The sequence below is a fragment of the Xyrauchen texanus genome, chromosome 43 (genome assembly GCF_025860055.1).
Source record: "Xyrauchen texanus isolate HMW12.3.18 chromosome 43, RBS_HiC_50CHRs, whole genome shotgun sequence".
Lineage (NCBI taxonomy): Eukaryota > Metazoa > Chordata > Actinopteri > Cypriniformes > Catostomidae > Xyrauchen > Xyrauchen texanus.
Genome location: NC_068318.1, coordinates 9,185,938 through 9,213,483, shown reverse-complemented (window position 1 = coordinate 9,213,483; position 27,546 = coordinate 9,185,938). Strand labels below are relative to the sequence as shown.

Sequence of the window (27,546 nt, the reverse complement as noted above, 5' to 3'; positions counted from 1 at the left end):
TTGGTGACGTCAGTGGAAAATGAAAGTACTTCAAACATCACTCAAAACCAAAGGTTTCTGGTAACCGATGCCATAGAAGAAATTCGTTTTTTGCTCTCCGCCATTATTTACTTTTCTGAGACAGAAAGTGTCAACATGTTTGCTCCCATGTGGCGACCCGCTCTATCTAAAATAAAATAGCTTTTGCTTCATTTTTTGAGATTCGGAAATATTTCAGTCCTTTTTAAAGTTGTGGTTTACTAACATTAAATGGTAAAGGCTTTTTACAAGACGTTGATATCTCCTTAAAAATTAATTACTGCATTAAAACAATTTATCATAAAACAATATCTTATACAAAGCATTTATGTTCCTGAGGCACTTCACTGAATTTGACCCAGAAAATAAGTACACCGCGTCTATAATTTTATTCAGACATTAATCTAAACATTTATTTCTGTTCCTTTGGTGAGAAAGATATTTTGAAGTGTATCGTGAAACTCAACAAATCAACACGGTCACATGAAATTAAGACATTTAATCAGATAATCGAAATTATATTTTAATTCATAAATATATATAGAATGTATTAATTTCATGCATGCTTTGTGGTCTTAAACATCACACGAGGAACAGTGGCCACTTTGAGCAAAACATTTAATAAATCACACACACACAAATATGTCACTCACAACCCTGTCACAGGTTTCAGTTACTAACTTCTTAATATTGTCCAAAAATATGGAATAGTCCATATATTATACATTACAAATACTACGTTTCAAAACATTTGGGTGCAAGAAGCCAAGTGTTGGGAGAGATGTGATGGGGTTGAGAAGAGAGTGAAAATATTGGATCATTAAAATGGGAACACAATTAAAAATCAATGTTTGCTGAGCACAGCTTGACATGTTAAGGGCTAGCACAAAAAAGTGTGGGGTTTAGTTAAAAATCTGACTTTAAACATGTTTAATAAAAATAATGAGACTACAGACACACAAATTGTCTATGTCATCACATAAAAATTATAAAACTCTTAAATGTTATATTAGTAGTCAATAAATTAGTTTGAGGGACACATGTAGATTGATTTTTTTTTATAATTAGTATTGTGTAGTCATTTTCATGTGATGAGGTATATATAATATATATATATATATATATATATATATAAAAGGGCTTTTTAATGCCTGAGGTGAGAAATTATGGTCTGTAGGAAGTTTAATGTGTGCCTGTTGTGGAATATTCAGACAATTAATAAAATGTAGTTTTATAATAATAATAATAATTCCAAGTTGAAATATCCCAAAATTCAAACCCTTTTATTAGTCTACAGATACTGGAGTCGTAATCTCTTGTGTACATCATTTTATGAAATTTTTTATTTTATATAGTTTTTTTTTTCAATAAACATTTTTTTTGATTCTTAGACATATCACTAAGAAAAAACACAACATATATACATTGAAAAACATTTAACATTTAACCCCCACTATTACCCCTACATATTAAACCAGGGAGGGGCTCTCTCAGGTGGACCAATGAGCCAAATGTCTGAGACCGAATGCATAATAATTAAACAAAATCTTGGGTAGGCCTAGACCACCTTTGTCAATCGACCTATCTAACTTATTTAAATGTAATCTAGGATGCTTACAAAAAAATATTTGAATGTGTGTAAAGTGGTGTGGTGTAGTGGTCTAAAGCACATAACTGGTAATCTGGTAATTGGAAGGTCGCTGGTTCGATCCCCACAGCCACCACCATTGTGTCCTTGAGCAAGGCACTTAACTCCAGGTTGCTCCGGGGGGATTGTCCCTGTAATAAGTGCACAGTAAGTCGCTTTGGATAAAAGTGTCTGCCAAATGCATAAATGTAAATGTGTAAAACATCTGAACAAGAATAAAGAGTGCACCTTTAAAGAAATAGTTCAGAAACAGATCAATATTTAGGTCCTTTTTTACTTTAAATGGTCCACACTGCCCAGTGGGTGGTGATATCCACAATGTATGCAAATCACCAAAAACAAAAGAAAAATTATGTGAAAGTGGATTTGTATGGTAAAAAAGGACTTAAATATTGATCTGTTTCTCACCCACATCTATCATATCACTTCTGAAGACATGGATTAACCACTGGAGTCTTATGGATTACTTTTATGCTGACTTTATGCTTTTTTAGCTTCAGAATTTCAGTCACCATTTAGCCTACTTGAATTGTGAGGACCTGCAGAGCTGAGATATTCTTCTAAAATGTTTATTTGTGTTCTGCAGAAGAAAGTAAGTCATACACATCTAGGATAGCATGAGGGTGAGTAAATGATGAGATAATATTCATTTTTAGGTGAACTATTCCTTTCAGAAACCCACTGGTAAGACATATTAAGGTGTTGCCATCTGGACCCCAAACTCTTTTGACCATGTTAGTTTAAATAGGTAAAATGAGGACTGTTCCTCTGAAGGAAATTAACGGTAATATATTCAGAATAAAAATCATCAGTCTCATCCATGTATATACTTTCCCTTATTTAAAACACATTTGAAATCACCATATATTTTCTATCATTTTATTCCACACAAACAGCTGATTTGCCACTACAATGGCCATCAGCCTGAAATAAATGTGACAATCCCCTCCTTCTCATCCTCCATCATGCCTCATGGTCCTGCAGGGTTTTGCAACTACCGGGTGGAAACTGCCGTGATGATTCGCTTGCAGTGCACCATTTCCTTGACAGGACGTTAAGCCCCGCCTTTCCTGATAGCAACGCAGCTCTCCAAGAACTCGATTGGTCCAGAGAGCTATCAATCACTATTCACACACACCGGCGAAGAGAGAGGGGGCGGTCTCAAGTAAGAAAATTATAAGGTCATTGGAATTACCAGGGTTACAATCCAGCGTTACAATGAAGCAATAGCAGACAAGAATGAAAAAATGAATTAAACGGGAGCAAAGTCCAACCAAAGAAGCCGTACTTAGGCAAACACCGGCGTGTGTGAATCAGCGCAGGTTAACGCGGTGGAGGTTTCACTTAAGCCGATCTAGGTGGGATCGAACGGAACAGCTTCCCTTTCTGCTTTAATACACACGCTATCGTGATCACGGAGACCAAAATCGAGGTATTTCACTGAGCACAGACACCTACATTTACAAATATGCTACCAAATGTCCATTTCCGGAATCTCCTGAGTGATTAATCGTAATGCTCGCGGAGGAAGCCTCTGTCAACTGCCAGTTAAAGATGTGACTGAGTCAACATGCCTTGTGTGTTGTTTGCCTATTTAACAATTTAATTGACCATAATCAATATAAAGGCAAACAGGATTCCAGATATCCGCACTTGGTTTTTTTTTTCACTATAAAACACCCAGTACATCCTTAAGGGACCGTTCACACCGAACACGTTTTGCGTTAGTCCGCGCTGTTTTCTAGGTATACATGCGCTAGGGTCTAAATGGACGTCTCCCGCAGGAGCGCAGCGTTTTTTAGACGCCGTATCAGGTTAAAAAATACGTCAACTGTCAAGAACATGTCAGACATCTGCGTTCTAGTTTTTTTTTGTTTTAGCTTGTGGACGTTTGGTGTGAACGTAAATGTGCTTGAAAGCACAGCGTTAATTTATAACGCGGATTGTTTTTAGATATGATACAGTGAATTTTATTATTCGTTCTGATTGTAATCGTAAATTGAAGCTTCTTGTACTGCAGTGCTGTACGGCCAATGCGCGCGCTGTAATTTCCGGGCCCTGAGCAGCGAATCAGAGCTAGAATGCAGTAACCTTCGCGTAATGATGATAATTACGCTTCTGAACTGCTATAATATGCATCCGGATCCACAACACTTCTGATTGTCGTCCTTTTTGTCTTGCGTCAACACATGGCTGAAGGATTTAACAAATGTTAAAATTGATTTTCCTCGACTATTCCTTCTAGATAGCCTGACATTGCAGGATTCCCAGTGCTGCGGAGAAATTGTATGATAGGGGTGATGATGTGTAAACCCGTGTGGTCATTTCTGCCAGTCATCTGAATAAGAACATGTGAAATGGCTTAAATCTTGGTAGCGTTCCAGTTTTAAAGGGACGGTTCACCCAAAAATGAAAATTCCCTCATCATTTACACACCATCATGCCATCCCAGATGTGTATGACTTTTATTCTTCTGCAGAACACAAATGAATATTTTTAGAAGAATATTTCAGCTCTGTAGGTCTATACAATGCAAGTGAATGGTGACCAGATCTTTGAAGCTCCAAAAAGCATATAAAAGCAGCACAAAAGCAATCCATAAGACTCTAGTGGTTAAATCCATTCTGAAGTGAGCTAATCGGTTTTGGGTGAGAACAGACCAAAATATCTATATTTTGTTTTTGCAGTACATCTTGCCATTGCTGTCTCTAGGCACAATCATGATTTCAATCTTGATTACACTTCCCAGTGCTTGACGCGTGCGCAGAGTGCTGGATGTCGCTGGGAAGTGTAATCGAGCTTGAAATCACGATCGTGCCTGAAGAAACTCAAGATTTTGTATTTTGGTCCGTTCTCATCCAAATGGATCACTTCAGAAGACATGGATTAAACCACTGGAGTCATATGGATTACTATTATGCCGCCTTTGTGATTTTTGGAGCTTCAAAGTTTTGGACAGAATTCATTAGCATTGTATGGACCTACAGAACTGAAATATTCTTCTAAAAATCCTAATTTGTGTTCTGCAGAAGAAAGAAAGTCATACACATGGCATGAGGGTGAGTAAATGATGAAATAATTTTCATTTTTGGCTGAACTATCCCTTTAACTATATAGGTGCCCACGTGATGTGTCTGTGGTAATTCAGCAGGTGTAAGTTGCCACTGCATTCAAATGACCTGTCGAAAAGAATAGGGCAGATCAGGTAGCTCTGTTGACTTTCATCACTGAAATTCAATCCACCCTAGTTACTTTACAGGTGATTTCATCAGGCATAGAAACATCTCAAATACTTTTTTAATGCAAAACGAGCGTTAGGGTTAGCGTGAGAGTGTGAATGTCTGTGTGTGTTGCCCTGTGATGGACTAGACTCCTGTCCAGGGTGTTTCCCTGCCTTTGCATAGGACAAGCGGCTATAGATGATGGATGGATGGATGGAGGATTTTAATTGATTATAATATTAAAACTTAATATTAAACCTTATATTCTGTCAAGTTTTGTGTCAGGGATGGAGCACCCATTCCTATCTTAATTCACACCAGGGATTCAGAAACCGAGCAAATGAGGATTATTATCCTCCATTACTAGTATATTTGTATGATTGCCAGATGTAACACTGACCATCACAAATCAAAGCAATAGATTGTGATTAAATATATATTGCTTAATAAAATACTGCTGCAAAATTGACTTTATTCCTGGTTCAATACAAGTTAAGCTCAGTTTACAGAATTTTGGCATAATGTTGATTACCACAAAAATGTATTTGACTTGTCACTCCTTTTCTTAAAAAAAAAAAAAAAAAAAAAAAAGCAAATTCACTTCCATTATAAGTGCCTCACTGTAACCTTGATTTTAGAGAAAAGGAAGGATGGGTCGAAATTAATCTTTAAATTGAAAGTCATCTTAAAAATCTTTCGATCTCATCTAAACATTTCTCCTTAAATACTTGGTTTTGTTGTCAAATATGAATTGTGCCCAATGTATACATTTCTATACAACACAAACATTTTTGTAAATATATTTAAGGATGATTTGCAGCAGATCATGAGGGGAAAGTGCCCAACATACATATTAAACTCTTAATTTAGCTTGGTTCCATTGTATTCATGCTATTATGAACTTTTCCAGTGTCGTTCTCACTCACTATATCTGTTTATATTTAAATAATTTGTATAAGGGTTAGAGGGTTTGTCTGGTTTTCTCACGGGTCACATAAGTACTCTTGACATTTATATGGTCAAAGATCAGTTATTTTTTTATACAATTCCTTCTTGTGTTGATCTTTGAATCTTTACTTGATCCTACCAAGGATTGGAATTATCAGGTTATAATGATTATTTTATGGCTCTTATAAATAATCAAGTTTTTTCAATAGCCAGTTATAATGGCACAAAAGCCCAATAAATCATCTGTGCATCAGTTTGACCCACAGATAATATAATGCTGTCGATAGGATAAGTGATGTTGAAATTGTCCGGAGATACAGTATCAATGATTGTCCTGACTGATTGTGTCTGTGTTTATGTGTGTGTGTGTATGTTAGGATGTTTAGGTTGGCGTGCTCCACGGCCTTGCTCTTCATTCTCAGGCTGCTCATAGGCTTGTCCTGGTTCCAGGTTGTACCAGCCATCCTCATTTTCTATCTGGGTTCTGGAGGATGGAAGACGCTCGATGTGTTTGCAAAGACCATTTACCGTGACTTACAGTAAGTATATCTATATATGTGTGTGTTACAGTGTAAATTTGCAGGGTGTCAGTAGTTTAAAATAATTAAGCTCTTGATTTGTATTTTTAATAAATGTATTAAAGGTATAGCTCACCCAAAAATAAAAATTATCTAATAATTTACTCACCGTCATATCATCCCAGATGTGTATGACTTTCTTTCTTCTGCAGAACACAAATTAAGATTTTTTTAGAAGAATATTTCAGCTCTGTATGTCCATACAATTCAAAGTGAATGGTGACCAAAACTTAGAAAGGATCCAAACTAATTTAGGTGAGAACAGACCAAAACATAACTTTTTTTTTTCACTGTTCGTCTTGCCACTGCAGTCTCTAGGCACAGTCATGATTTCAAGCTCGATTACACTTCCTAGTGTTTGATGCATGCGCAGAGCGCCAGATGGCGCTATAGGACGTAATCGAGCTTGAAATCACGATCGCCAAGGAGACTGCTGATGTCAAGGTTTTGCTATATTGAAAAAGGAGTTATAATTTTGTCTATTCTCAATCAAAACCCATTGGATTACTTCAGAAGACATGGATTTAACCACTGGAGTCATATTGATTTAATTTTATGCTTGCTTTATATGATTTTTGGGGCTTCAAAGTTCTGGACACCATTCACTTGCATTTTATGGATCTACAGATCTACAAAATCTTCATTTGTGTTCTTCAGAAGAAAGAAAGTCATACACATCTGGGATGGCATCAGTGAATGAACTATTTAAACGCATTCAAGTGTGTATTTTCAGTGCCTCTTCATCAACAAACAGAAGTGCTGTACAGAAATAATGACTTTTTCAAATTGGTTTCTCAAACACTTCTCCCATTGGTCAGAAGCAAATTTTCCCACCCTAAACTCATGCCATTGTTTGAGCCAATGTTGCAATGTCAGGCTGGTTGGGATGATCAAAAGAAACATGTTCATGCTAAGAGTTGTGTCTAAGGGACCCCATTTCAGTCATAACTAAAGTTTGACAAAATGTGTAGTTACTGCATTTTGCATTGGCAGGGCAATACAGGATATATACCTTTTAGGGAAATTAATGGCTTTCTTATATATTTTTTCCTGCATATTATGTTAAGGAGAAAATTGTTTACCACACAAAATGAAGACTATGTATCTCAAACTGTCTTAAAATGAATGCAAACACTAAAAAACAAATATTAAACAGTATAACAAAAAATGTATTTATATCTATTATAGTGTTAACTTTATATAAAACATATTGAACAGAATGAATGTAACAGAATAAAACCATGAAGGTTTTATTAAATTCACAAATCTGATTTATCATGGCATATGTGATTTGTAAATAATGGTCACATAATTAATTAATTTGGGCTGAGCAGTTTGTGGTTTCATGTACAACACCACATTCCTGTATTTCAAGCTGGTCATTTCCAAAGGGGAGTGAGTGGTTGAGGTGGGTTTCTGGGCAAGGTTTGGCAGGTTCGACTTGTTTTTCCTCATAGAGTAGCTTTTGAAATAGCCATTGAGTAATCTAAAGCAATAATGTGTCTTGAGACATTTTTTTGTTTCTACAATCTGAACTTCCTTGTTCTGTGGTTATTTTAAAAAACAAAGTATAAAGGGGCCTGGGTAGCTCAGCGAGTATTGCCGCAGACTACAACCCCTGAAGTCGCGAGTTCAAATCCAGGGTGTGCTGAGTGACTCCAGCCAGGTCTCTTAAGCAACCAAATTGGCACGGTTGCTAGGGAGGGTAGAGTCACATGGGGTAACCTCTTTGTGGTTACGATTAGTGGTTAGTGCTCTCAATGGGGCGCGTGGTAAGTTGTGCTCGGATCACGGAGAGTAGCATGAGCCTCCACATGCTGTGAGTCTCCACAGCATGTGGAGACTCACAACAAGCCACGTGATAAGATGCGCGGACTGACGGTCTCCGAAGCGGAGGCAACTGAGACTTGTCCTCCACCACCTGGATTGAGGTAACCGAGCCACCACGAGTACCTACTAAGTAGTGGGAATTGGGCATTCCAATTTGGGAGAAAAGAAAAAGTATAAAGTACTAATTTTAAAAGATCGGTTCAGCCAGAAATTTTTCATGACATGGCGAGTAAATTATGACAGAATATCAGAACTATCCCTTTAAGATCAATTTAAAACATTTAAGTGTAGGTCTCAAATTTCTACATTTTATCTTATTTAATTTGTTCCATTTGTTCAAACATAATCATAATCCCACTGATGTATTTGTTTTCTTTTATAGTGGAGCCAGTGTTTTGCTGAGGGTAAAACTGAATGTCAAAAAGCATCTACGTGAGCGTAACACCGTCCCCAAACTTTTCGCCAAGTCTGTCCTGAAATACGGTGACAAGACTGCTCTAGTTTTCGAAGGGACAGGTGAGAAATGGAGCTTCAGACAGTTGGATGAGTACTCCAACCGTGTGGCTAACCTGCTTCATCAGAGGGGCTTTAAGGAAGGCGACGTGGTCGCTCTGTTCATGGAGAACCGCTCGCAGTATGTGGGCCTCTGGCTGGGCATGGCAAAGATCGGAGTGGAGGCGGCACTCATCAACTTCAACTTGAGACTGGAGGCACTGATTCACTGTGTCAACATATCCAGCGCAAAAGCTGTGGTGTTCGGCAGTGAACTTACAGATGGTAAGAATTTATTTGACAGAAGTTGTCAGTGCTGATGAGCTACTTTAAAACTGTAGCTAGCATGTGTTTCACGATTTAAAGTCATTAAACAACAGTCAACTACAAAAGTAGCATATATTTCTAACTTGGACTGGGGAAAAGTATAGATTTTCTGATGCATTGCTCTCATTTGAACAATCTCGATATTGATTCTTTAATCCTAAGATTTATCTATTACTCCATGTGCTGCCCTCTTCTATGAAAGTAATTCTCTTGCATATGCAACCAAATTTCACGACATAAAGTTTTGTCATTTGCAACTGGCTGGTAAATTTCTCTCACCAGTGATTGTGTAGTAAAGTGGTGAGGATGTTTAGCACAGAGATCTTTTCACTGTGTGTTGAGAGTAAAAGTTTGGTTTGACTAACGTTTGTCCAAAGACATTCGGGAAACAAAATTTAAATAATAAAAGAAAGAACAACAGCAAAGTTGAAATTTATGTCAACATGTTACAAAATGTTTACCCTCTGTGTTTATAGGCAAAAACTGAACTAAATCCAAAATTTTAATATTCTTTATGTTGGAAAGTCCAACATTTTTGAGAATTACCCATTTTCAATTTCGGTCCGTTCCTCATATAAATGTGTTGTGTGATTTTAGAAAACATGGAACACAGCACATGAGTTATTCACTTTTGTTGGAAAGCGAAGTGCGTTTTAAGGGAGCACACAACAAGTGCACATCAATTTCATCATGAACGAACCAAGAATTGTTCCTGTGAGAATATGTAGTTAAAGATGCTCATTGTTGTACTGTAATAATGTAACTGAATGGTTAAAACATTTTTATTTAAACTTAACAAAAATCATTTGTTTTAATAATATCTCGAGCATAGTCCTTGAAAACAAATACAAATGTGCTTGAAAAGTACTTGAAAGTCCTTGAATTTAACTTTGAAGCATCTGTACGAACCCTGGTAAATTTTGATTTTATATTAATTTCCCGCAGGGGTTTTGTTTCTGACTTCTTGAAACAAAAAAGGAAGTGGAGCTTGGGCAGAGTTGAGTGTGTGTGTGTGTGTGTACTCTGAAGCATGGAGAATAAATGAGTAGTGTAGATCACAGATTTATAGAGGGCAGAGGTCACCAAGCGTAGAATGAATAGTATGTCTGAGGTAATAATGGTATTCTGAGACATGTGCCTTAGTAGAAGAAAGGGAATTCATATCAGAGGTCACAAAATGTAGCAAATCTTAATGAAGTCGAGTTTCCTAGTTGCCTGTTAAGTAATTGGAAACTGACTCCTAAAGCATGCCATGTTGAGTATGCTTTGTTTAGTGTTGATTTCATACTGCTGGGCATTTGTTTGTCCTGTGAATCATCTGGGGAGTTTTCTAGACTTTATTTTTTTTTCTCTCCTTATATCTGTTTATTTGTCTCTCCATGTGAATGTGCTACATTTGTCTCACTTTTTCTCTCACTTTTTAAACCTCAGCGATGTGCGAGGTGCACAGCTCTATGGGAAAGACTGTTAAGCTGTTCTGCTCTGGAGAATGGGACCCCAAACGGGTTCCTGAAGGAACAGAGAGTCTGGAACCACTCCTGGAGGCGGCCCCCACATACAGGCCCAAAGAACCAGATCGTAGCTTTACAGGTAAGATCGCCCAACATACACATGCAACTAGATACACCCCATTTAAACCAATTTGTTCAATACAAAAAGTGTCAATGAAAATAGTTCTAGACCCTTAACCATCCTGTTGTTTTGGGGTTAATTTTGGCAGGTGAAAGATAAAGAATACGTTATAAATACTGCATAGTTTTTAGTACTGGAACCAACCGTTGTGACTTTGTCAAGACCATTAGAACAAACAAAAGAGAATAGGTCAACACTTTGAAACAACTTGTAATATTTCCAGAAAGAACGGATCTGGAAGGCCCAAAGTCTCTTCATGTAGGGATGACCACCTGCTGAAATTTACAGTTCTCAAAGCGAGGAAAAAATATAGAGCCAGATTTCTGCCAAAAGTAAACAAACAAACAGAATATTTTGCAAACAAACACAATACGCTTTGCAAAGGAAAACTCGACTCTCTAACAAACAAAGTGAGAAAATGAAGAGTAGTTGTCCTGTACCACTGGCTGAACAAACAAATGTGCTGTGTTTTACAACTATTAAAATGAGTTTCATATGAGCTTAGATCATATTTCACAAATGCAATCTATTCTACAAATTCTACAGGATTGTTGAACCAATACAAAATCCTATGTGAACCAGTCGTTGTCTTGCGATCAACTTGTCGATCGCAATCAATGTAATTCTTGCTAATTTCCTGACCAATGATTTGTCCTACTTAAAATTTGGTGTCGTGACAGCCCTACTTATGAGGTGCAATTTCAGTTAGGATGCTGCCTTTTTCGAGAATGAAAAAAGTTCTTCATCCGAAAAATTGCTTAAAATATTGTAATTTTTGTGTGTGTGTGTGTGTTTATCAGACATAGTGTAAACAAGCATCATGTGACCGACTTGACTTCAAATATCTTTTTTTATTTTTTTAGATCGACTTTTTTACATTTACACATCAGGAACCACTGGAATGCCAAAAGCTGCTATCGTAGTGCACAGCCGGTAAGAATATTCAGTGAAGTTCATAGTTCCAACTTTCAACTTTCCTGGTTTTCACTCCATCTCTTCCCTCAGGTATTACCGCATGGCTGCCCTGGTGTACTATGGCTTCAGAATGAAGTCTGAGGATGTGCTTTATGACTGCTTACCACTGTACCATTCAGCAGGTACATTAATGAACACTGCATGCTTTACAACCTCATGACGCATGCATTTCCTGTCAACAGTGTTTTGATGAATGCTACTTCCTGTTTCGACATGGTTTTGAGGCTTGTTTGGTGATGGCTAGATAAGATTGATTGACCTATGTCCAGTTCTGTTAATGCTGTGGTTTTAAGACCTCATGAAATTCACACATTTCCTATTGGATCAGGAAGTGGGGTGGGACTAATTGAAAGGCCTATCTCCTTTTTTAAATGACCAATAGGCTGGGTTGGGAGCAACAAAATACATTTACCGTGATTACGCATTTAAAATACAAAATATAAGTAACTGTATTCCACTATAGTTACAGTTTAAATCATTGTTATTTAGAATATAGTTACATTCAAAAAGTATTTGGATTACTGAAGAGATTACTTATTGTCATTTGTTTAAATTAATAATTAGTGTTTTCAGATGGAAAACATTTATACATATAAATGATGTAATCCAAAGTGCATTTGAATAGCGGTGAAACACTTTCTTATAATGTGTTACATTCATACGAGCAGACAGAGAAGTGAGTTTGAAGTAAGTTTGAAGCAGAAGAAATGGAACTAAACCTTGTGTAAATTGTCAGCTTTACGCTAAGCTAAAATGCTATTTCTAGCCATTTTACATGCACATGTTACAGACACAATCATATTTTTTTATCAAGAAAATTCACGTTAGATCATACTCTCTTTTTTTTCTAGTAAGACCTTTGATATTAGGGCAAAATTCATATTCTTGATGATAGTTTTTTTTTTTTCCTGTAAAAATATACATAAAAATAGATCAATTTGATTTATCATGTTTTAGAAACAGCACTGCATAAGATATATAGGTTTTTCAGAGAATGTATTTTTAACATGTGTATTATTTTTATAATCCAATTTTTTGTTATCCAAAGTATTTAGAATAGGTTACTGGGCTGGGTATCGAGTTCGATACATTTTAGGCACCGACCGAATTGCCTCCTAAACAATCGAGTATCAAAAAATGTCTTGTCGTTCGGTACCAAATTTCGATACCTAAGGGGTTAATCTTGTCAACGTCAGTAATAAGCATGTAGCATGCTAGAGGTCCAAATTTAAAAGTGCTGGTGATTTGGCTGTGTTTAGGCATCAAGGAAAAACACTAGTAACAGAAAATGGTTTGAGTTCCAGGACTGAGAATGTTATCAGTAATATTACTAACACTGTTCTACATTACAGAGAAATACTAAACCATAATAATGAGCCTTTAAAATATAAAGTTTACAAGCGCACGCACGAAGCGAGCAGGAGTGACACCGGGAAAAGCGGTAATGATTCTGAATGTGTCGGAAAAACCAGCAAGAGACTGTCTGAACATTTTGTTAATTTATAGAGAGAAATGCACATTCGGGTTGAGCAAACAGACGATGATCTCGGGATCAATGATGGTCAGAGTGATTACCAATAGCTGATGCTTTTGACCATGTCATGACGATATTTGACTCATTTTCCCATTAAATAATTATTATTATTAGACTATTATTATTATCAAATTAATATTACGAATAATTTGCCCGTAAACACAAAGACACATGTTTGAAGAAACACTCTTTATTATATTATTTATGAGTACTGCAAATTACCTCAGACATCTCCGTTCAGGAGGTGCTTTGAGTTCAATTCACTTTATTTCCACAGAGCAGTTTATTGTGAACACAACTCTAAATAAAATGGTTATTTTTACATTTAGAATTATTTTTATGTCTTCATTTGTGTAAGTAATTTTCCACCTGCATGTTTACACTGATTCTTGCCTGACAGTAAATGGAAAGGTGGTTATGTACAGTATCTCACAAAAGTGAGTACACCCACGTCATTATAGAGGAGTGGAAGAGGACTCCAGTGGCAACCTGTTAAGCTCTGGTGAACTCCATGCCCAAGAGGGTTAAAGCAGTGCTTGAAAATGATGGTGTGGCCACACAAAATATTGACACTTTGGGCCCAATTTGGACATTTTCACTTAGGGGTGTACTCACTTTTGTTGCCAGCTTTTCAGACATTAATGGCTGTGTGTTGAGTTATTTTGAGGGGACAGCAAATTTACACTGTTATACAAGCTGTACACTCACTACTTTATATTGTAGCAAAGTGTCATTTCTTCAGTGTTGTCACATGAAAAGATATAATCAAATATTTACAAAAATGTGAGGAGTGTACTCACTTTTGTGAGATACTGTGTATATATAAATATATATATTATTTTATCACTTTATTATTTATTTATTTTCTTTTTCGTTTCGTTTGGAGTGCAATTTGAATTTAGAAATGTATTTGATTTAAGTTTTTAGTTTTTTAAATAAATGATTTTATTTTCAATGCAAAATTAATAAAGCAAGAATATTCTCTTATCCCTCAGCCCAAGGTTTCCGATGTAATTGGATATATATATATATCGTGAAGGAGGGAACAAAACAAATGTATTCACACATGATATATTTTCCTGGATAACGAAATACCCGATAGGTAGAGAATGCACAGATGAAGCTGCTTTGCCAGAGAAATGTTCACAAATGTTGAAAAAAAAAAAAGTTGAAAAACACATTTTAAATGCACTTATTTTTTTCCAGTTTCATTTGAACTTTTAGTTAAAATAAATGGTAAAAAAAAAAAGTTCAAAGTTTGAAATCAAGGTGTCTTGCTTTATTGTGTAAGCTTAAACCTAACCATGTTAGGATCACGAAAATAATCCAATAGTATCACCTAGCGTCCAATCAGCGGTAATACGGTTCGTCGTTTTCTTGCTGAGCTTCTTTTTTTTTCTTTTTTTTGACCAAAGTATTGAAAAATACTAAGATACTAAAGATATCTGTATCGATATCAGAAAAATTTTGAACTATACCCAGCCCTAAGTGGAATACATTTCAAAAGTAACCCTCACAACCCTGCCAATAGGCTTTTGTTTACATCACAGCCATGAACCATGAATTGCTACTTGCAATTGCAAGTCAGTCTGAAGCAGGTGTATTAGAGTGGGGGACATTCTCATTCTAGAGAGCATTTGATTGGAGAAAAAATTGTCATCATCATTAGTTTTGGTTCATTTTCCCAGAAGAGAAAGGCTGTTGCGTACATCAGCTAAAAGTTAATTTTGTCAACTTTTAGGAATATACTAGCATATAGATAGCTTCAAAGCTAAAAGACATCGAGTAAAAGCCACAAAACTTCAGTTTTTTGTTTAAAAATAAGGCTTAGGTTTTTGTTTTTCGTCTGTGGATGAATGGAGTCTTTAAACTGGAAGTGATGAATAGGTTTGTGCTGAGGTTAGATTTGTTCTCTGTCACAGGTAATATAGTTGGGGTCGGCCAGTGCCTGGTCCATGGAATGACAGTTGTCATCAGGAAGAAGTTCAGTGCTTCTAAGTTCTGGGATGACTGTATCAAATACAACTGCACTGTGAGTAATTATATATATATTATGCAATATTTAATTCTGTGCACATATTTGTTTGTGAATAGAAAGTTGTTTTGAACATTCCTTTGTTGTGGCATAATGTTGATTTAACACAAAAAATATATTTTGACTCGTCCCTCATTTTCTAAAAAACTAAAAAAAGCAAAGATTTACAGTGAGACATTTACAATGGAAGTGAACCTAGGGCAAAATTTTCAATTTTAAAATACTTTTTCAAAATTATAGCCACAAGACATAAACCGGATGCATGTTAATATGATTTTAGTGTGATAAAATCACTTTCTAACCTTTTCTGTGTAAAGTTATTGCCAATTATACAACTTTGTTGCCATGACAATGTAATGTCAACAAACCCTAAATGAACTGTAAAAATGGTGATTTAAACAACTTTACAGCTCAAATAATACATGAGTTTTAACATAAGATTTAATGTAATTGCTTTTATAAAAGTATAAGCTTCATATTTCTACCTTTTTAAACCCTCCAAAAATTGGCCCCATTCACTTCCATTGTAAGTGCCTCACCAGAACCACGTTTTTTGCTTTTATTAAAGAAAAGGAGGGATGATTTGAAATAATTTTTTGTGGAAATCAACATTATGCCAGAAATGCTGTCCGTTGAGCTTAACTTTTATTGAACCCAGAATATTCCTTTAAGGCACAGTTCACCCAAAGATAGAAATTGTCATATTTTTCTCTATAAACAGTTCCTTTAAAATACACACAACTTTGAAAGTATAGACTAAAGACTTAAACATGTTATGTGTTAAAAAGAAACTAGTGTCTAACCTTGTCTGTGGCAAGTTATATCCAGTTTTTCAGCTCATGTCATGACCATGCAAAGCCAATGAAAATGTTACATTTTGCATAATGTGAGCACTAGAAAGGGATGACTGCATAGAGATAAATCATTATGCAGATTATTCACAAGTAAACTCTAATCATTTCTGGCCCTCAGATCGTGCAGTACATTGGTGAGATCTGTCGCTATCTGCTCAACCAGCCAAAGAAGGACACTGAGCGACAGCACAAAGTGCGCATGGCCCTCGGTAACGGCCTCCGCCAGTCCATCTGGGAAGAGTTCACAAGCCGCTTCAACATACCACAGATCGCAGAGTTCTATGGAGCAACCGAGTGTAACTGTAGCCTGGGCAACTTCGACAACAAGGTCGGCCCAAACAAAAGTGCACTTTGAACTGTCTGTAAAAAGCCTTTATCAGTTGCACGCTTTTAAATCTTAATGGTTAATACCATTACATGAAGATACAAGAGCATTTAAGAAGCTGCAGCAATTTTATGAAGCCATTTGCAAGATGTTCAATATTCAAGCACAGCTGGTAATGAGCCATTTCAGCTGATAAATGTTTTATATTGCTGGGTGCTGTAATGTAGTTTTAAAGAGTCTGTGGGATGGGGTCATCAGATAGACTGCGATTTTTAAGGCAATACACTGTGTTTTATCTACAGACGGGGGCTTGTGGCTTCAACAGTCGGATTTTACCCTACTTCTACCCCATCCGCTTGGTGAAAGTGGATGAGGAGACCATGGAGCTGATCAGAGGACCTGATGGAGTTTGTATCCCATGTGGCCCAGGTACATTTCTCAAACAAATTGAATGTACTCACATTTTCTTGAGAAAATTTAAAAACTAGCTCTAGAATCATCTTTGTTTATATTTCCTAATTTTGTGTCTCAGGTGAACCAGGTCAGTTGGTGGGCAGAATCATTCAGAACGACCCTCTTAGACGGTTTGACGGCTACGTCAACCAATCAGCCACTAATAAGAAGGTTGCCAATGATATTTTCAAAAAGGGAGATAGTGCCTACCTCTCAGGTATTGTATATTGCCATCATCAAAAATGTGCACTCCCATATACATCCAAGAGCGAAAAGACAACGCTAATTAAGTCGCAGACAAAACTCCTATTTACACTTCAGTCATCTGACAATTCAAATATCACTCACTTAATGCACAATAAAACTCATTTGCAGTGTTCATTTTTCAAGTTCTTGTTTGTCTTGAAGAAAATATCCTTTACATTTATTGAGTATTTTGCTGTCATGTTCATACATTTTAGTAAATTTTACTAAAATGGCATGTAATTTTAGTCAGTAAAAAAAGAATTTTTAGTTGACAGTAATGTGAAAAATGACAAATGTATCAAACAGTAACAGACCACATTTTTTCAATATTTAAGCATTTTGAAAATGCATAAGCATATGCACCAATCAGCCACAACATTAAAGCCACCTGCCTGCATTTCATCTCATGAAATAATTGCATAAAATGAATATACTGAAGCTACTTAGAGTAGTAATACAAGCGATCATGAAGAGCTGTTTTGTGACTGATTCACTTCACATCACCTAACTGGCTCATATTACACACAAAAATTATCTTTTGCCACCACCTGCTGGCTAACATATATAATGTAAAAAAAAAAAAAAAAAAAGGCAAACAGTAGCTCTTAACACATATGCACTGCTCTTACACTTTAGTTTAGAATGCCATGAACACAAGCGGAGTGATACACACACAGTGAAACGTCGGAGCGCTGATGGTGTCTCCCATCCAATCAGATTCGATGACCGGAACTAACTGGTGTATGTATATGTATGTATATATATTAGAGCCGGTACTTTAACGCGTTAATTAAGATTAATTAATTACACAAAAAATAACACGTTAAACATTTTTTACGCATTTTAATCACACTTATTTTTGCACCGCGGAACGTTTCTCACTGGATGAGTTTCGGCGGACCGAATATACTGGAGCACCAACTAGCGTTCATGACTTCAAACAACAACAAACCACAGTGAACATTAACGAAGAAGCTGACGAGACCGCTTTGTTTGGCCTCGTGGATGGGAAATTTTGTTATTAAAAAGCGAACGGATGGAAGCGTCGATAAGAGCATGGTTGTGTGCAAGCTATGCAACAAGGAATTTGCATATCACCGCGGCACATCGAGCCTCAAGTATCACCTCAACGCAAAACATATTGCAGCATATAGCGGTTATTGAGAGTTGGACTTCGTCTGTTATGGCCTCTGAAGCAACAGAGAGATGTTTTCTAAATGTACTTGAAAGTATTGTGTTTTACTTAAAGAAACAGTTTACAGAAGGTCTACCTACATATAGGCTACCTGAATTTCTGAAATGTACTATATTTCTATATATGCTATTGTTACACTTAATGGCAAAAATTACACTGGTCTGCTGGACTTGGTTGAACAAAAATAAACAATATTTTGTTGCTTAAGCTTATGTATTCAGTCATTATTCAATGGTATACTAAAAATCCATGTGGAAAAAATTACTTCTCACTGTTCTCAGGTCAAATATTTATGCAATTAAAATGCGATTTAATTTCGATTAATTAATTACAAAGCCTCTAATTAATTAGATTCATTTTTTTAATCGAGTCCCGGCCCTAGAATATATTCATAAAAATGCATCATTTTGATTCTAAGCTGTTGTGGTCTTGATTGTGGTGAATATTAGTGACACATTCGCTCTTGAATAGGCCGCACATATATAGACAAATGGATAATAAAACTTGCTTTTTATTTCTCCTCTCTCAGGGGATGTGTTGGTGATGGACGACTACGGCTACATGTATTTCAGAGACCGTACAGGAGACACATTCCGCTGGAAAGGGGAGAACGTCTCCACCACTGAGGTGGAGGGGACACTGAGCCGTCAGCTGGATATGAAGGACGTGGTGGTGTACGGAGTGGAGGTGCCAGGTAATCAGAATTTCCTCTCCTATTTTTGTGTTTGTATTCAAAGTATAGGATGATCTATCGAATTTCAATATATCTAGAACCAAAATAACGATGAACCATATTGAGGCAAAACGTTATATTCCTAAATTTGAAACATTGTTTTCTGTCCTTGTGTTCCTAAAGGAAAAGACCCATCAACATCATAATCTCTCTATCTCTTGAATTTTACCCCTACTGCACTTTTTTTCTAAACTGTTTACAGAGTTCACACAAGGTCCTTGAATTTCTTAAAGTGCCTGAATTTAGCTTTTTGAAATCTAAGTACTGGATTTCCTGGAAAATCGCCTTGAATTGTTGAAAAGTGCTTGAAATTAAAACTGACCATTTCTTCTGTTCTGTGTAACATGTATGTATCTATGATGAGATCCTGTCCAGATACGCTTTAATCAGCTAAAGCTAACGGTAAAGGAAAGTAGTATTCTAGCAGTCAACATTTTGATGTCTTTACAGAATACAGTATGCTTCAGTTGGTTTTAGATCATTAGTATGTATTAAATTTATAATGCAGTAACATGAATGATTGGCTGCCCAGCCAGAGTGCAGTGGAGAATAATCTATATGAAAAGAGCTGACTGCAGCATCTTTAGAAGGTCTCTGGGACTGCACAGCCAAGTCTTGCCTTGGCCTGCCTCTGGTTCTGCTTATTACACTAGATCTGAACAGGAGTGCTGAATATAGCGCTGTACATTTGAGACTGCCGTCTGGAAGACACACTCTCACCTTCACAACAAAGGCATCAGCAGTTCTTGTGAAATTGTTGGTCTGCTATATATAGACACGTGTGTGTTTTTAGGAGTGGGGGAAAAATGTAATTGATTCAACGATGCATCACAATGTTAATCCTCATGATTCTGCTTGGATCAATAAAAAACAACAACATTACCAATACAGATTTGTAATGCAACATTGCAAAACCTCATGTAGCATGCATCTACAGTGGCATTTATACCACAAAGGTGTCCGTGTACACTGATGTAAACAAACATACGTGGCGGCCTTCACATTAGTTTAACAGCTAAAGAAAAAAAAGGAGAAATACTTATTCTGTTTCTAAAACCCTATTTTTGTTCATCTTCATACTGAATTTGAAAGAAAACTCTCAGCAAAGATTTGCACCACTACATTGATTCTGAAAATGTGAGGTGCATTGGGAAAGGTCTTAAAGGGATAGTTCACCAAACAAATGAAAATTCTGCCATCATTTACTCACCCTCGTGCCATCCCAGATGTAAATGACTTTCTTCTGCTGAACACAAATTAAGATTTTTAGAAGAATATTTCAGCTCTGTAGGTCCATACATTGAAAGGGAATGGTGACCTGAATTTTGAAGCTCCAAAAAGCACATAAATGTAGCACAAAAGTAATCCATAAGACACAAATGGTTTAATCCATGTCTTCAGAAGTGATATGATAGGTGTGTGTGAGAAACAGATACATTTAAGTCCGTTTTTACTATAATTTCTCCTCCCTGCCCAGCAGGTGGTGAGATGCATAAAGAATGTGAATCAACAAAAACAAAAAAGAATTTACTTTTTGTAATATTGATCTGTTTCTCACCATCATATCACTTCTAAAGTCATGTATTTTACCACTAGAGTCATATGGATTGCTTTTTTGCTGCCTTTTATGTGCTTTTTGGAACTTAACAGTTCTGGCACCCATTCACTTGCATTGTATGGAGCTACAGAGCTGAAATATTCTTCTAAAAATCTTTGTTTGTGTTCTGCAAAATAAAAAAGAAAGTCATACACATCTGGGATGGAATGAGGGTGAGTACATGATGAGAGAATTTACATTTTTAGGTGAACACATTCCTTTAACTTAAAGCCTGAACCCTGACCCAAAGTGACCCTAACCAACTGGTACATTTTAAGCCTGAACTTGAAATCCTTCACTATTCATAAACTTGTAAACATTCATCACAACTATTAATCAAAGATATAAATAAGTTACATTTTCCAGCCCTAGTAAACGTAAACAGTTTTAACAAGGTACGGCGGCATCTCTGAGCACTAGAGTAAAAGTGGAAAAAACATTGGCTCACCATTTATCATGCGCTGAAACTTTGCTGGGTTGTATGAAGTCATCTTTGCAACCTGAACTTCTTTAAAGCATTGAATATTTATGACATATAGCGCAACAAATTAAACTGAACGCAGGTGTCTCGAGATGCACTTCTAAAAATGAAAGTTCTTTGACAGTGACAAAGTGTCCAAAAAAGAGGCGGTGCTTTGTAAGATGCTGTAAAAACAGCGAAACGTGGTGCAACAGTCAAAGATGTCTGTTCAACGTTTGTTTACAAAGGAAAAATAACTGAAAAACAGTGCAGACACATGCAAAAACGCATTCAGTGGAAACTGCTTCTGCAGGTCCCATCGGGCTCTGTTCGGGTAGTAGACCTCTGGTCTCTGTGCGTCAACTTACATTTTAATATGCTTGTTCACACTTTTTTACTGAAGAATTATTATAAGCCCTTTATGAAAAATTCGAGCTTCACAATTCGGCTTTCGCCTGTCTAGCCCCATAGCCTTTCATTTTAAGTTCATTACTGTGAATATTTTTGCTTACCGGTATTATTATATTTTATATTAGTTATATTCTGTGGTAGTCAACATTTCTCGGATGGTGTTGATGGAGCTTAAGTTGTGCCATGCTCTCTTCTTGTTTGCAGCAGTTCATAGATCTCTGTTCTTAGAGCAATGACATATGATCTGACTAAACAATGATCTCCATATCCTTACTCCATTTCTTTTAATCCACAGTGACTCAGCATCTCTATTTTAATAGGCTTGGCTTATGCAATTTAGCTTCCTGTGGGGTTGATATGGGACCTGAGATTGTGTGATGGTGAGGGAAAGGTGCGTAAATGGTTTGAAGGGATTTACATGGATGTTTTACCTCAGGTGCTGAAGGTAAGGCAGGGATGGCGGCCATTGCAGATCCAGATCACAGCACAGACCTGGAGAAGTTCAGCAAGGATCTGGAGAAAGCTCTTCCGCCCTATGCTCGACCCGTGTTCCTACGCTTCCTACCAGAAGTGAACAAAACAGGTGACCATCTGAGGCATATTGTACGCTAAGATAGCGAAATTATGTAAAAATCTACTTTTTAATCATATGGACCGTTATGGACAGTTGGTACTGTGCCGGTAAGATTTTATATCCTCAATTTAGAGGGGTATTTGTGGTACACACAAACGTATAAAATTATCTTTTTATTTCTTATTTATTCATGTTCTTTCGGTTATTTCAGGGACTTTCAAATTCCAGAAGACCGACATGCGACGGGACGGATTTGACCCCAACATCGTTTCTGATAAACTCTACTTCCTGGACTGCACTAAGGGAAGGTATATAGAGCTGAATGCAGAGATCCACCGCAACATCGTCTCAGGAAAGCAGAAATTATGAGACAATTGCTGCCCTCCACCCATTCCCTCACTCTCCCTGAAACTCCACTTTCAGCAGGCCTCAAACCCCGCCCCCATCCAAACCCGCCCCTCGTTACCTCAGCAAACACAGTGAGGGGCTGCAGGAATACACCATGGTCATGTTCAAGTCCCCATTGGTTAATTTGGACACCCAAGCAACCCTGTTGTCGACAGCCAACACCATCTACAACGAGACGGGACTGGGCTGGGCGGGGGATACGGCCATATTGAAATTTAAAAAAAGCAAAAATATAAAAAGAATAAAAGCAATTTAGTAAACAAGAATGCAAAAAAATTTAAAATGAAAAGGCAAAAGGATCAAATACACATGTCTGTCAAACAGTAAAGCATTCCCTTAGCCTGAGCTGCACAATGCTTGCCTAGCTATAAGAGTCGGGATTTGTGATTGGCCCTCGCTTGTTTTGATGGGTTTGATGAGTAGCTGCCATTGTGAATGCACCCTATTAAGCCATGACCAAAAACCATGTGAATAGACATGCAATACAAACCCAGCACTGGCTCTGCATTTGTCTAGCTCCATGACTTGATCAATGCTATTTATTTAAATGTAAAACATGCACCAAATACAGTATATATAAGTTGTAGAGTAGTTTCTCATCTATTTATGTCATGATTCTGTGTACTACATTGAAAACTTCTTGTATGATTGCACTGCTACGGTGTCCATCTATTTAAACTTTAGGCCCAACCATACTCTACAGAAGTACATTAACTCATACCCTTCTGGCTATGTAAGTGCTTGTTTTTTTTTTTTTTTTTTTTTTTTGGTTTTTTCATACTTGTGTTAAATATGTTTTGGTCCATAGTGTGAGCTGACAGCATGAAATCTTTCATTTTCATCAGTGTTTATGCTGATCGGCAGCGTGTGGCGGGGTGTAGGCCTGGTGCAACATTGTGCAGACTGGGCGGCATGGGTTTGCTAGAAGTGTCGACCGTTATGTTTTCGACAAGGACATCATGGATTCTCTGCAGTACACTATAGTGGACTATGCATGGAGGTTTATGGAAGTTGTGTAATACTCTGGTGCTAAAGAACACGTCTCTTTTCAATCTGCGTAGTGGGGGGCGACTTTCCTGGATAAACTGTGAACTGGCCTTGCTCCTTGATGGGAAGAGATCGGAAGCAGGAGAATGAAGGGAAATTGATGTTTGTCATCTGTACCTTCCGAGTTAAAGTTTTTCTTTCAGCAGGATGAATGATTGCAAACAGAGCAATGTGCCTTACTGTCAGGTCACCATGTAGTGTTATTGCTCTTGTCCTGTATCATTACACTCGACTCAGACTGGTCCTCATTCTATTAGCTTATTTACCCCATTCGTGTCTCTTTAAAGCGATGGTTCACTTAAAATGTTTTATTCTGTCATTATTTGCATCTGCCATCAGTTAACAGCCACTTAAGGGGACGATATTTTGTGAACAACTTAAATTTCAATCTTTTCCTCACACAAAGCTGTCAAAAAGAATGTAATATGGGTATGGAATGATGACAGAATTTTATGTTTTTGGTGAACTATTTTTTTTATATTTTATTCTGAAGCTTGCTTCTGCTGTCCTAATAGGCGTCCTTTAACTTCTGTGATCATTTTTGCATGATCTTCTCTTGCAAACTTTCCCACTCATCCACTGACAGTTTATTTATACCGTAGCAAGTATTTAACTGTGTGTCTGTGCATGTGCGAGGAGATGATGTCATGATTGTGTGACAGCCCTTGAATTTCTCCGGTCCCCATTTTGTTTGCCACTGCACATGATCATACAGCACAGACGAGAGGAAAACAATAAACTGTGTTAATATTATATGGGTTAATCTCACAAAGAAATGTCAAGGTCATATTTTACTCCAAAATTAAAAATGAAGACATTTTATTGAACAAAAGAATATGAAAGCCATTTTTAGTGCCTAGCCTATTTGTCATGACAGTTAGGCATGTTCTACCCCCTCATTTCTGTTATGACAAAAATGGAAAAAAATATCATTCCCATTACCGTAATGTGAAAAATCTTATTCTTATTACCATAATGACAAAAAAAAGTATCATTACTGTAATATAAAATCTCATTCCATTTCCGTAATGTGAAAAATCTTATTCTTATTACCATAATGACAAAAAAGTATCATTACTGTAATATAAAATCTCATTCCTTTTCCGTAATGTGAAAAATCGTATTCGTATTACCATAATGACAAAAAAAGTATCATTACTGTAATATAAAATCTCATTCCATTTCCGTAATGTGAAAAATCTTATTCTTATTACCATAATGACAAAAAAGTCTCATTCTTATTGTCGTAAGTAAAAACAAAAACCATTCTCATTACCGTGATGTGAAACAACATTTTGTTCAAATCGTATTTTCTTTGCCTAAATAACAAAAACTTTCGTTCTCATTACTGTAATGACAAAAAAACAATCATTTTCATTACTATAATGGCAATTTATTTTATAAAAATTATGAAAAATCTCATGCTAATTATCATTAACAAAATCGTATTCTTATTATCATGATGAAATAAATCTCATTACTGTAATGCAAAAAATGGCATCCTCATTGTCATTATCAAAATGTATCAAACTTATGAAAAATCTCATGCCAATGATGGAAAAAAATCTCATTACCATAATGTGAAAAATCTCATCCTCATTTACAGAACCCAAAAAAAATTCTAATTACAGTAAAAACAAAAACCATTCTCATTACCGTAATGGGAAAAGTTTTGTTCTCTATCATAACAAAAAAAAAATCTTTGACTAAATAAAATTTTTCGTTCTCATTACCGTAATGACAAAAAAAGCTATAATTCTCATTACCATAATGACAAAAATAAATCTCATTCTCATTACCATAATTTAAAAAAATCTAATTCTCATTAATGCAATGATGATCTTTTAATCATTTTCCATATTTTCCAGACACCATAAATCCATAAATTAACATATCTATGTAAATGGATAGATAAATAGATATTCAATTTTATTTATTTATTATATTTTTATTTATTTTTTTGCAATAAAGTAATGAGAATTGGAATCAGGGATGTGCTTTTATTAGCATAATAATGTCCCAGTTCAAAACCTTTAATTGTTCAAATAAATGCATTTAATGTCGTAATGCAACATAATTTATATTTGTTTGTTTAGATTTTGGGGTGAAATATGAATAAGGCATGTTTTTGACAGTTTAATGAGATTCACCTAAATAGTGGTACCGGATATCTAGAAATTTGATTAATCAAGCCCAGGCCACAGCAGTGGCATAACTGGTTAGTCAGCCATTATTTAGTTTTCTAGTGATTTGTACTTTCATTATCACTTGAATGTTCTTCTTTTCTTTTTTTTTTTAAGTTAATTTGTAAAATAATGAGCTGTTCTGATTTGTTGTGGATTGAGCTTTATTTTTCCTTTAAGCTTGCTATCTTTTTTTTGTTTGTCTTTGTTCTGGGTGTGTGAAAGAGAGGGAAAGCACATCTAACACCACACTGAGAAGGATTTGAGACTTCATTTGAAGTCTGAAATCTAATCTTCATATCTTTCTCATTACGGTGTGTGTTAGTTTTTGTGTCCAATGACAACAAGAATCCTTACTAGGGAACTTTGCTGAGGCCTCTCTTGATAATCTCTCTCCGTTAAAAGGATGGTTCACTGTTCAAAAAAGAAACTTTCAGCAATCATTTACTCACCTTTGTTGTTAAACTTTTTTTCCATTGAATGCAAAAGAAGAATTTGAGGAATCTTTATGTAGCTCTTTTCCAACAGTTCATAGAGACCACATCTTTCAAGTCTACACACTACTAAAAGTCTTCTGTTAATAAAAGTCCAAAACTGAATAATGTTTCACAGAAAATCTTAAAATACTGATTTGAAATTACATGAGGCTGAAAAAAATAAGGATACCATTTTCATTTTTGGGGTGAGCTGTTCTTTTATAATCTCATAAATACACACATACTTGTGCATGCACACAAAAATTACCTTCAGTTTCTGTAATTTCCTCAAATTATGTATTGCTGCATAACTTTTGTGTATTTGTAAACATTAGCTATGTGAAATGCTGAAGGCAGTACTGTGAATAATTTTATTGCCTATTTATTTTTTAAAAGAATCAACTCCTTGTTTTCAGTCTGAACATCAAAAGTTTTAAAGGGATCCCTTTGTGTGTGCAAGTGTGTGTCGGTTTATTTTTAGGTAATGTGTGACGTTGTTTGCACTAGGTGAAATGTGATGCAGTTCTTGCTTCTGTCCACGAGGTTGTGCTGTTGCTCATTCAGTGGCTCCAGGCCCCAGTCCACAAACCTTCCCTCTTAGTGCTCAGAATCAGAATGGCTGTACAAATCTCAATGCACTGATGTTTTCATGAATTACATTTAACTTGATTATTTAGTAAGTATTTTTCCACATTTTTTGGTAATAGCTTTAATTTACAAAGCCACAAAGGACCATTTGCAATGGTTTGTTCAACATTAACATTATATTGCTTTATTTTTATATTGTTTTATTGAGCACCAAAGGCAATGCACATTTTTAAGCAAGGAACACTTGTTTGTATTATTTTATATTTTATTCTCAAAACTGTACCAATTTTTCACAATTTTTAAACGACTGATCTTAAATGCACTTTTGTTTTGCCATTTTCTGTTCGGTACTCAGGAACAACATGCAAAGGCAGATGAGAGAAGGGAAAGGTGAGCTGGCTGCTCCGTTAGTCAACAGTGTGTCTGTGTGTGTGTGAGCGAGTGTGTGTTTATGTAGAGGTGTGTGAGGTGTGCCGTGTCACACTGACGTCCTCTTGTCTTTAAGACTAGCTGTACATCAGGCTCTTTGAAAAACAATAGAATCCAAGAGTACATATTAATAAAAAATATATTAATTCTACAAAGTGTCTCTATTTTATTTGACCTTTTTTTTGTGTACATCAAATGAAATTGTGTTAAAAATGACTGCATGCATTAGTGTTCTTTCAAAAAAGCAGGATGAGATGTACAAGTGCACATTTTTATGATATTTTGTGTGTGCAGGAAGTCTTCATTTGGAACAGTATGTTTAATTTGTA

General features: G+C 36.2%; 1 protein-coding gene across 1 annotated transcript; it reads left to right on the top strand.

Moving 5' to 3' along the window:
* Positions 1-2,841: 2,841 nt before the first annotated feature.
* On the top strand, positions 2,842-27,546 carry slc27a4 (solute carrier family 27 member 4). Its single transcript, XM_052115473.1, has 13 exons — positions 2,842-3,098; positions 6,213-6,374; positions 8,626-9,020; positions 10,494-10,652; positions 11,558-11,627; positions 11,700-11,791; positions 15,126-15,235; positions 16,211-16,420; positions 16,720-16,846; positions 16,950-17,087; positions 18,841-19,005; positions 21,949-22,095; positions 22,298-27,546. Exons 2-13 carry the CDS (start codon positions 6,214-6,216, stop codon positions 22,453-22,455), a joined length of 1,932 nt encoding a protein of 643 aa, XP_051971433.1. The 5' UTR covers positions 2,842-3,098; position 6,213; the 3' UTR covers positions 22,456-27,546.